General features: G+C 40.3%; 1 protein-coding gene across 1 annotated transcript in view; it reads left to right on the top strand.

Annotated features, from left to right (window-relative positions):
- The window catches only part of LOC126457385 (invertebrate-type lysozyme 2-like), a 61,717-nt gene that overhangs the window by 19,813 nt on the left and 29,384 nt on the right, over positions 1–12,520 (top strand). The window contains exon 2 of the mRNA XM_050093646.1: positions 7,395–7,574. Within this exon, the coding sequence (XP_049949603.1) occupies positions 7,395–7,574 (180 nt within the window). The remainder of the gene's footprint in view (positions 1–7,394; positions 7,575–12,520) is intronic.

Raw genomic sequence — 12,520 nt, 5'->3', positions numbered from 1 at the left:
ACCGTAAAAAGGTTATCTTAAAACAAACGGCTAATTCGTAGGAATTAAAATCCATGTTGACATGTAGGTGCAGTGACCGTTTTGTAAAGTCCGAATAATGAGGGAATGACTCTTATTAAGTCCATAAGTAAACTGAAGGTGGTAACCTTTAATTATTATTGTTGTACAAAATAACTAGAAATAGAGCCGGTTGGGTACGACACAGTGAGAACTTTTATACTACCAAGTACGAATTTAATTAGCGGTTTCTTTTAAGATAACGTTTTGATACAACAACATACGTTACCAGTGAGCCGACATAACCTGCTGCAAATGTTCCCCATCCCTTCTAACTAAAACATTCAGTAAATGGGCAGTACTTATAACAACTTGGTGAAGTTCTTTGTGCTTTAATTGTCATCTCTGCAACAATTACGAAAGGCAACAGACAGCGTTTTCTCTTGTGAAATCAATTTGAATATGGTGTAACTTCTATTAAATTTGAATTTCCAAACTTCAGAAATTGAACGAACAACGAAGTAGTCAGAACGTGTAGACCGCTAGACGTTAGTTTGTGATCTGTTTGACCTGTGTTACGTCCGCTTGGCATTATATTATGTCTTCATATCTTGTTAAAAAGGATACGTATGTAGCGAAATACAAAGCGACTTTGACTGATAATCGTGATGGTGATATCGAATCAACAGCTTGTATTTTTGATAATTCCGCGAAAAATGATACCGGTACTGAAAGTGGCAGACACAGAGGCAGGACTTTCCAAAAACATTGGGTAAAAACGTATTTCATATATTGTCAGATGGTACGAATTGTTCTATGAAAAAAGAAGTAGATTTTCTGTCATCAGCTAGTGATTCCACAGCTAAACAAATGCAGGCCGCTACTGTTTGTTCAAGAAAAAATTTTGCTTCAAAATTGTTCTTGGTTTGCCAAGGATTGTACCCGAACTGAAACTATGGCTTAATTAGATTAGTTAGAAGTGCATGTCTAATGACATTAATTAATGGAATTATAACCTTGATAAATATGTCTCTTCAGATAAATTTCATTCAACAAGCGAAAGAAAACGAGTTATTTGCATTAATGTTGGACGAGACATCCGATATATCAATTAGGGAGCTGTTGTCTGTTTTGTTTTCGTAATGTAGACCAGAATTTTGATGTTCATGAGTTGTTTTGTGTTTTCTATGAGCTCCCATTAACTGATTCAGATACCCTGTTTAAATCTGTGAAGGATATATTATTAAGATATTCTGTTTCTGTGAACAATTGTCGTGGGCAGTGCTGTGACGGCGTAACAAACGTCAGCGTTTGTCTAAAAGGGTTCAGTCGCGGATAAAAAATTGAACCGAGGGCTGTTTACATTCATTGCTTGGCTCATTTCTTAAATTTTGTTATTCAAGACTGAACAAAAATTCCTGTATCAAGAGATATTCTGTCAGTTCTCATCGATTTGATTTCATTTATTCGTGGTTCACACAAGAGGCTAGGAAAATTCTGATATTTTCAAGAGTTGCTTTCAGATTCTCATGAATTTGAAGCAGGTCAGGTTTTAAGATCGTTCTGTCCAACAAGATGGTGCGTACGTGTTGTGTCTCTGTTGTACATAGATAATAATTATGAAGTTCTTTTGCAGTTTCTTAATGATACGCAAGATGAAAGAATTGTGCTTGTGCAAAAGCCGAAGGATTTCTAAAATGTCTCCAAAAATTTAAAACTTTGTTTTAAATCAAGAGGCTAAGTTTTGTATTCTAAAGAATAGATGAACTTAACACAGTACTTCAAAAAGTGTCAATGGACTTCCTCCTTGCTTGCAGTTCTGTAGATTTCTTTTTCTTCAATAAAAGGAGTCAGAAAGGCAGACACGTTTTCATCACTTTGGGAACATGCTAAAGAAAAGTGTGTTACATTGCAATTAAGTCTCCCCACCGTTTCACGCCCTGGAAAATTGCCGTTAAAAATAGAATATGGTGGCAAGCATAATTCATCAATTATTCAAGAAAAATTGCGAATTTTATTTTTTGGGATAGTGGATCAGACAATAAGCAGATTTAAAATCATATTTCCGCCCTAACCACCACCACACCTTCATTAGATAAAGAAGATAGTAGTTACGTTACTTCTTTTTTCGGTGACGATTTCGACTGTGTAAGACTGACTCTTCGTAGATATGTTTTGTTGGATATGGTAAAACAGCATAAAACTACCCTAGAGAGCTTTGAAAGTGTAGTGTAATACTTGAGTAGGACAGAGGATGACAAGTGCGTAGCTCTGGAGAACATGATACCAGTATATGTAAAATTACTGCGACTTCTTTTAACGATACCTGTATCCACGTGTATGGCAGAACGTTCTTTTCTACTCTCCGAAGACTGAAAACTTAACTACAGTCACCATAAACCAAGACCGGTTAAATCACGTAGCATTACTGAACATCCAGTCTGATTTCGCAAGGGAACGGAACCTGGAACCTCCAATAAACGAATTCATCAGCAAAACAACTGTCAGGAGGAGCACGTTACAGTGTCTGCCTATTTAGGTGGGTGATCATGTATTTAAAGTTACTTTTGTAACATTCACGTTTACTATAATTATATATAGGGTAGTTACGAGTTTTAAAGTGTAAAATGATAAGCATATCCCCAAGATTTTCAAAAGTCGGCGCCTATGGTTCTCTACCAGATCTTTTGCTAAGATATGACAGTGGTAGTAGTTGTATTCTTCGCAGATAGATCTTTTCACAGACGCATGAATCTCTGCTAACCTTTGCTTATCATCATTTGCGTGTTCTCTATTGAACCTCTGCTTCCTCAGCAGTTTCCGAAAATCGTTATTAAACCATGATGGGACTCTTCCGTCCATAATCCACTTACTAGGTACATAATTCTCTACACCATGATTTACATTCTGCTTAAACTTTGCCCATAATTCCTATACCTCGATCTTAGTGGAACTAAGAGATTTCAATTCAGTCTTAGAAAGATGCTAACAACTGTTTACCTGCTCTTTCTAGCAGAAACACTCTCCTAGCCTTCTTAACTGATTTATTAACTTTCGTAACTGTAGTTGCTAAATTACAGCATGACCGCTAATCCCTGTTTCTGTACTGACGTTGTCGATAAGGTCCGGGCCCCTTTTGTAGCTATAATATCTAAGATATATCCATTGCGTGTGGGCTGCCGAACTAAATACAATTTTCAGAAAATGCGTTCAGAAGTACTTCGCATGACTTTCTGTCTGTGCCCCCTGCAATGAATCCATAGACATCCCAGTCTATACTTAGAAGGGAAAGTGCCCTCCAACTAATAACGCGTGAGCTGGGCATCTAAGCCCTTCTGACATAGACATTCTTTGAATGACTCTAGAACTGTCACAGCAAAATCGGTTGACCGGTAAAAACATCCAACGATTAACTTGATTTCACCTAGGCCTGTTATACGCGACCAGGTTACTTCGCAGTCCCACGCAACTTCGACCTCAATAGAGACAATACTTTTGCCAACTGCAATGAACACCCCCCCCCCTCCTATGACCTCTAATCTGTCATTGCGATACATTTGTGACTCACTAAATATCTCAGAGCTTTCCATTTTGGCGCTCAGCCGGCTCTCGGCCCCGAGAATAATTTGAGCGCGATAACATTCCTGGAGGGCACAAAATTCAAGAACTTTGTTACTTCGACAGTTACTGATAAAATTTTGATGTCGAAACGTCTTTGCTCTGAATGCGATCTGACTTCCCTTGCCGTGAATCGACTGGCGAGTGTTCATCAGATTACCTGTAACTACCGCCTCACCTAAAAAACCCTCCTGTGCATTCTGCAAGAACTGTGCTATCCAAGTAGCTGCTTTCTTTGTTTAGTGTACCCCTGATCTGTCACGGGGAGCCCTATAAAACGCAACCGATATCTCACGTCTAGAAATCTGCAGCCAAGACCGTCACAGAGTCCACGAATCCTTTAGTTGATACTAGTGTTGCGAGACGTCCGTCTTTTTGGGACGTCCAGTATTTCCGGCATAATTTTAAAAATGTCCCTCTGGAACAGGCTCTATCACTTATTTCAACATTGTTCCGTTATTATTGCCAAATCTTTTGCGCTGCAGCTGTCAAGTACCTATTATCCACGCACTTACCGCAAGAAGATAAGACTAGCTCAGCTATCAGTCTATGACAGTTCCGGGCGGGGCCGATATTCACCGCTGCCCACGCTTCGCACAGCGCCACACGTCTCTGTTTGCCTATGTCTGTTTCACATTCTCCTATTTGTTCGTCCTTCTTACTTCCTTTCTACAATTTCGCAGTAACAGTTTCGTTCGTTTGCTAACTCGTATAAATGCTATGTCAACACGTGTATTGGAATGATTTTTTAATTCCATTGTATTTTAAGACTTCGTTTCGTTTTGCGAGAACTGCTGACTGTTGAACGTGTAACATTTGTGATTTATTTCTAAAACCATAAACAAAATAAGTAATGTAAGTGACAGCGGCCCAGATAATTGATCTAGAAATGGTGGAATACTTTCTGAGAATGCCAGGTCTGCTAAGTACATCCGAACTGAGACTAACAAGGAATCTTTTGAGTGCGAGGTCGCAAGTTCAGTCTTTAGTAAGGCTCATTTGAAAGTGTTGTGTTAATAATTATGACAGAAGAAATATTAACTGGTATTTATTCAACATGTTCAGACAGAAAATGAGGGTCCGGGAGATGCAGAGGTCAACCTTTTATGGGAAGTATGTATTACACTTCACAAAATGGACATCGCAGACATTCAAGAAATGGTCAGAACAAACCATTAGCTTACACCATGAACCTGAATGAAACATTGTGCGCCCCAGTGATCACGAAGTTCGCACCATCAAGATTGGGGGCTAACTCCCAACGTTCAGCTAGAGGTCCACTCGTAAAAAATGCTTGCATCTAAAATCATATTGGTGTAACGGGGTGATGAGAACTGACAGAATGTGATGGCTTGCAACAGAATGCGAAAGAGTCTGTCGTGGAGCTTATCGTGAAATTGGCTGTCCTTTAACGCGTAGCTGCAGAAAGCGCGATAATATATTTTATAGGCAAGGAAATAAACAAACATCCAGCGGCTGAATTTGTTAAATGGTTCCAGGTGGTGTGAACTGCAATGTAACACACTTTTCAAGAGGGATAGCTTGCTCTGAAGGAGAACGATTTTTATACGCAGACCAGGAATCAAACAAACGAAAGTTATTTTGACCAGCTATCGACCAAAGTCAGCGTTCATACTATAGTTTTAGTTCTCTTACGCGCATTTTCCCACTCTTGCTTGCTTTGACTTAAATATATCCCACTGCTCTCGCAAGTTCACGAACACGAGAAAGATCGTATGGGGCAGAGCGCCTCCAACTTCTCTCAGCATAATAAACAACTTTCCAGCCAATTTACCATCCAGGTTAATAGCCGGCGAAATTGTATAAGAATGCGTTAAGGCATTGATGTTAGGTGGTCTTGATACAACTCTCTTGGTACCTCTAATTTCCATGGTTCTTTTCATTTGCATTTGTTCTTCAAATCCCGATTGGTGGGAATTGAAAATAAATTTCTTTTTGAACGATGGGATAAGTTTGTTTCTCTCATTTACGAGCTGATTCCGTAGTTTTCAGTTCTTCGTGATGTTGACGCTTTGTTTGAAATTTCGTTATCTTACGTCTTCCACTTCTGTAACACTGTGTGAAGTTGTGCAAGCATCCACTGATTGCCTTGAAATCATTGTAATCTAGGTTGCACGCAGTTTGATGTGATTTAATAGGTTACTATCATGCTCATCCTGTAAACGGTATCGAGCATCCTTGAAACGAGCAAACGCCAGTATTTGTAACTAGTGCGTCTTGTCTTCCCGTGAATATCTGTAGCTCTTCTTATCCACTAGACGGTCTTATTTCTGCGGACTTATTCGAAATCTGTTCATAACTTTTTTTTTTACTATGCTGCGGATGATCTTCCATGTACGTTATTATGTTTAGTACCCGCTCCTTGGATAACGATTGTGTCTTACTGCGTTTCGCTGGAGACGAGATTTGTGGCTCCTTGTCCGACAAGGATGGTAAACTGCATAGCTCTACTCACTTTTCAGTATCGCTTATACTTGTTGAGTAGTTACGTCATCACTGTACTCCTCAAGTACGTCGTCTGCACAGTTGAGTGTAACGACACCACACATTCCAATGACTCATCTTGCAGAAACGCTCATATTTCATCTGCCACTTGTTTCTCACCCTGCGAAATTCCTTGAGTTACTTTCTAACGAACTTCGGTAACAACTGTTGCAGACATAATGCAGTGCTTGCTTTGTTTATCGTTGCCATTGCTCTGCTTTGTATCAAAGCTATTAGCACTGTTGTTCGAGTTACTCGCCGACTAAGCAGTTTAACTACATTCTGTAGCCTCATGCTGTGCTCTCAGTGGTATACCTCCAGTCCTTTCCCCTGATGGATTTAGCAAAAAATAGTGTGGTTGCATGGCAGAAAGTACGTGGGGCGTCGAATGCCCAACATCAATGGCCTTTTGCGACCTTGCACTGAAGGTCTTCCATCTGAGTGGTGTGGTTGGACCCTAGTGAAATACATTCTTTGAATAACGTTTTTTCACAGGAACGAAGCCAAATACAACTTCTGAGAATAATTTCTACACAATTTGAGGACAGCAAACAGCAGGGGAGATTCACAACTATACAGTCCCACGAGCCTGGGAGGTCGTAGGCAGTCAACTGGAGAGCAGTAAGGTGTCACATCGACACGATCCAAAGAGGCGATGAGTTCGTGGGCAGTCTCAATGAATATTACGAAGCGGTGCTCTAGGAGCAGCTGCTGAAACCATACCGTCGGACGTGGCTCAGGACGAGCGCGATACCTTGGCGTGCAGCAGCAGCGGTAGGCCGAGTCTGTTGCGGTGACGCTTAGCAGATACTTGACTTGAGGCGACTGTTGGTTACTCCAAGCGCGCGGCGTAACTGGCCCTCCTTAGACGGAGCTCCGACCCGAGTACACGCCTGAATAACGATGCATGCATGGTATCACGTGAGCACGTGACCGCGCAGGCTGTGTGCTGCGACTTGCACGTCAAGTAGTGGGGAGACTGGCGCCTCTTACATTTACAACCTCCTAGGTGAGCAAGGGCCCATACCTGGCCCGCGGAACATACACCGAAGTGTGGTGGCCGAAATATGCAAGGGGCAGCCCGGCAGAAACCACAAGGGTAACAAATAAGTTGGTTCTCGTACAGGGCCATCCAATAGTTTCTACTTGTAGTGAAATGACGAAACGATTTAGAATTGTACATTATGGTACTAGTTCTTCGAGAGTAGGACCTGTATGACAACAGCCTGTGGATTTTTACCATTTGTTGCACAGTGCATGGTTTTCTGTTGAAGGTGAGAAGCCGCTGGTGAGCCCTGAGTGCCTTCAGTGCATATGCTTGGCCCAAGGCTGCGATATGGAAAAGGTGTGCACGGAAGCAGCGATAAGTTGCGGCCCCTTCCAGATCTCGAGGCCCTTCTGGCTGGACGGACACCAGCCTGTCATCCCGGGTGATCTACATACAGATTTGTGGGGTACGTATTACTTATTTTCTCTGGAATAGAACGAAAAAAAGGATAGGAGACGTAGAAGGGCGAACCCAGACTGAGCACATATTTTTCTCTAAGAAATTACACATTTACTTCAAAATACGCCAACAATCAGAACATGATATACAATAATGAACAGCAAGTTTCTCTTACATAGGCAGTATTTAAGACAAGAGAAATATCAATGTACACAACAAGCTTCAACTACACAAGCAAATTTAAAACGGAGAAACAGTAATTGAAATGAAACTTCCTGGCAGATTAAAACTGTGTGCCCGATCGAGACTCGATCTCGGGACCTTTGCCTTTCGCGGGCAAGTGCTCCACCATCTGAGCTACCGAAGCACGACTCACGCCCGGTCCTCACAACTTTACTTCTGCCAGTATCTCGTCTCCTACCTTTCCAAACTTTACAGAAGCTCTCCTGCGAACCTCGGGCACACAGTTTTATTTTAATCTGCCAGGAAGTTTCATATCAGCGCACACTCCGCTGCAGAGTGAAAATCTCATTCTGGAAACATCCCCCAGGCTGTGGCTGATCCGTGTCTCCGCAGTATCCTTTCTTTTAGGAGCGCTAGTTTTGCAAGGTTCGCAGGAGAGCTTCTGTAAAGTTTGGAAGGTAGGAGACGAGATGCTGGCAGAAGTAAAGTTGTCGTGCTTCGGTAGCTCAGATGGATTGACGAGCTGCGTTAGCGTAATGGTTAAAATGTTTTTTGGAGCACATTCCATAATCCGCCCCGCAGCTGGATTATCGATGACATGAGAAGATAACCATAGCACCTCTTCCCAGTTCCTTTTTTTTTATGAGATTGAAAAAACAACAGAAACAACACAGCAACGAGAAAGTCATCGAAAAATTCGCAGCGGGCTATAGTATGGAGCATCCTTTGTGGTAACGGGACGACTTCCTATTATTCTGTTTATGTAGCCGAAGAGGAACGGCCTTCCTTTTATCCATTTGTATAAAAATAAAATAAAATAAAAATAAAAAAAGCAGGAAAACAAACCTTCCAAAATCCTTTTTCCCTTTTTTCATTTTTGTTAAAAAAAAGTGGCTAGGATAGCTGGCTATTAAAAAAATGCCCGTTGGTGTTACGTACGCATTTTGTTATTTTAATTAGTGCAGAAAAAAAGATGGTAGAGCACTTGCCCGCGAAAGGCAAAGGTCTCGATTTCGAGTCTCGATCGGGCACACAGTTTTAATCCACCCGGAAGTTTCATATCAGCGCACACTCCGCTGCAGAGTGAAAATCTCATTCTGGAAGTAAGTGAAATAACTGAAATTATCACAACATGGTTTTTTGTTGCTAGGTGGGGTCGCGTCTGAGATATGAAGGTCAACTTTGTTTTTTTTTTTTTTAAACGGGTTGCTATAATTTGGTAATCATTTTCTGATAGCGGCTATCGAGACGAAACCTATGATTTTTAACAGTAAGGTCTTTGAAGGTCGGCGAAGGTCACGAAGGTGGCATGAACGTCCATTTGCACAAGGTGTTCGAAGTGATGACCATTGGCGTCAGTGCAGTGCTGCAAACTTCTTATCATGGATTGAGTGGTATTCCTTATCACATCGGCACTTATCGAAGCACATGATCTGACAGTTCTCTCTCGCAAATCTTCAGATGCAGTTGGAACGTCTTAATGAACAATGTCTTCTACGAATTCGCACAAGAAAAAATCCAGAGGCGTCAAGTCTGGCGAACGAGCCGGCCACTAGACATCTCCTCCGCGTCCAATCCAACGATTAGGAAAATGTCTCTGCAACACATTCCTAGCCACGAGAGAAAAATGTACTGGACACCAGTCGTGTTGATACAACATTCTGTTCCATGGTCAAATGGTTCAATTGGCTCTGAGCACTATGGGACTTAACATCTATGGTCATCAGTCCCCTAGAACTTAGAACTACTTAAACCTAACTAACCTAAGGACAGCACACAACACCCAGCGATCACGAGGCAGAGAAAATCCCTGACCCCGCCGGGAATCGAACCCGGGAACCCGGGCGTGGGAAGCGAGAACGCTACCGCACGACCACGAGATGCGGGCTGTTCCATGTTCCTAAAGGTATTTCTTCCAATAACAGGCCTAATGTTTCTTGCAGGAATGTGGTGTACTTCCTACCATTAAGATTTCCTTCGATGAAATAGTGGCCTTTAATTCTGTCCTCCAGAATCCCATATCACACATTCATCGACCACGGTTCTTTGTGTGCAACTTGCCGCAGCCAACATGGATTTTCAGTTGCCCAATAATGCATGTTATGCAAATTAACATTTCCATCGTTCGTGAATGTAGCCTCGTCAGTAAATAAAATGAAATTAATAAATGTGTCATCCCTCTGAATCTGAAGTTGAGCCCATCGGCAGAATTCAATGCGACGCATACAATCCATACCAGTTAATTCTTGGTGGAGACTGATAGGTAAGGATGATATTTATGGCGGCGCAGAACGCGAACAACACTACTCTGGCTCATGCCAGATTCCCTTGCAATTTGACACGAACTAACACAAGGATCTTGAACCACAGTGGCAGGATTACCAATTTCCGTTTCCTCGTTGATAACTTTCCTTTGCTGGATATGTTTCCGATGCGTTAAAGATCCAGTTGTTCTAAATTTATGATACACATATTTAAATGTACGACGTGTAGGATGAGTAAGTTGAGGATATCTTTCAGCGAATAAGTCTCTAGCTCTCATTGAATTTCGTTGACATTCTCCGTAAATGAGAAGCATATCGACTTGTTTTTCGAAGGAATACATCACTCACATTCGGTTGATTCGACGATACTAGTCTTACCGTTCCCATTAGTGTCGTATTGCGAAACAGTCGAATGTTGTTTACTTGTCAGTGGCACGTTAGACGGATACGCCATATTCGGCGAATATTTACTATTTGCACGATATACGGGAGAGAGTTGTCAGAGCATGTGCTTCGGTAAGTGCCGAAGTGATACGGAATACCACTCAGTCCATGATAAGAAGATTGCAGCATTGCACTGATACCAATGGTCATCACTTCGAACACCTCGTATAAATGGACGTTCATGCCACGTTTTTGGCCTTCGTTGACCCTCAAAGACCTTGCTGTTACACATCATTGGATTCGACTCCATAGCCGCTATCAGAAAATAAGTACCAAACTATAGCGTCCCATTTAAAAGAAAACAAAGTTGACCTTCATATCTCTAACGCGACTCTACCTAGCTACAAGAAACCAACGTCATATAATGCCCCGCGTTGTCCCATGCAACATTTGTCCCACAAACGTTTTGGCTACTATCATACTTCCGGAGTTATTCTAGGTGGCAATAGTTAGTGACTCACCCTGTATATAAAATGGGAGTTCTGGTACACTTACGTATTTTCCTTTATTTTTTTCGAAAATGCCCCTGTAACTACTATATTTCATATTAGCTACCAAATATTTTAAACGACTTAATTGATCTTTAAAACTTAACCTGAACAACGTATTCAAAAATTTTTAAAAAAATGTGCATTAAAATATGTGCAAAATCATTGAATTGATGTATATTTTTCAAAAACCATCAAAAATCTGCCCAAACAAAATATTTACAACTAACAAACTTAAAAATGTATTATAGCTACATATTTCTAAAAAATCTTCAAGTAGATGAACCTGCATAAAATAGCTGGGAAGAAAAAGTACTACTAAAATCTATCAGTTTCTCAATATCGCACTTGTTTTCTAAAATGAGACAAATATAAGTTACTCTTAAATTAGCTATCATGTTAACATATTGAAGTTCGTATTTTGATTTTTCACTTTTTTTTTCTTTCAATCCTTCGTGTGGAAATGAAATATTTTCTTCTGTATCAATCGTCTTGATAGCACCTTTACTCAAAAATTGTAAATGTTTGTTTCCCACTGTGAAATATTATATCCATAATCCAAAATATGATTTGCTTTCTTAAGGTAAATTTGTACTGCCAACATTCAAGTTGGTAGCTTCATACTATTTTTTAAGTCATGTTCATTTGTTTTACAAACTCATATGTTATTTAACTTAGTGGACAGTTCCTTGTTCTTACTGGGCGTTCTTTATAGAGGACTTATTTTTTAGTTTTACATTCACTTTTATTTTTCTCAACATACAAAATGAAGAATAATTTTATTCATTTATTCGTAGAGAGTATTTCACCTCAACGGTTTCTTTTAACTGTCGATTTTCTCGACAACGGCTGAGAAGTGCATCTTGGTGCTTTGCCACATTACACCTCTAGCCATGAGCTTTTATTATGCGCAGTATGAATTGAATCTGAATTTCACAATTGGCGGCCTCCCCTTGTTAGTATTAAATATAATATTACTCCTACCGGAAGAAATAAACCAAAATCTATAAAGATAGGCGCAGTGGAAATGGAATTTAGCAGCAACATAGGCTGTGAAGTGGACATGACTGGCCATTGTGAAGTCAAAGCTATAATACAGCTGTGATTATTAACAATACTGCTATCAGACACAGTCACTAAAACGTTAAGAAAATTGTTCAACAAAAATTATTTTAAACCAGCACAATAATTACAAGAAAAATCTAATTGATTCAGAATCAATAACAATAATATCCAAAACAAAAGGACGAAAAATATTAAGTAAGAAATTTAGCATTACCAATAGTTCGTTATCAGTCAAACTACATCATCCTTCAACATATTTCGCAAAATCTCACAATTCATAATTGTGGCTCAATCATACGAGAAATCCTCAGTGACAGAATAAGTCAACAAGTTAACACTAAAATTCTAACATAAGAGCCCTAAGATAATATCGTACTAAAATTATGTAGAAAAACCACATCGCACATCACAATGCTGAGCCAGACTGTTACGCTAATTGAAAACCTTTGTCCTCGCACACACACGCCATCCAGAACTATGTGTATTACCAGATAGTAAGCTCACAAGAA

This window comes from Schistocerca serialis, chromosome 2, assembly GCF_023864345.2.
Source record: "Schistocerca serialis cubense isolate TAMUIC-IGC-003099 chromosome 2, iqSchSeri2.2, whole genome shotgun sequence".
Taxonomy (NCBI): domain Eukaryota; kingdom Metazoa; phylum Arthropoda; class Insecta; order Orthoptera; family Acrididae; genus Schistocerca; species Schistocerca serialis.
Note: the sequence above shows the minus strand (reverse complement) of the source record. Positions and strands in the feature narration are given on the sequence as shown.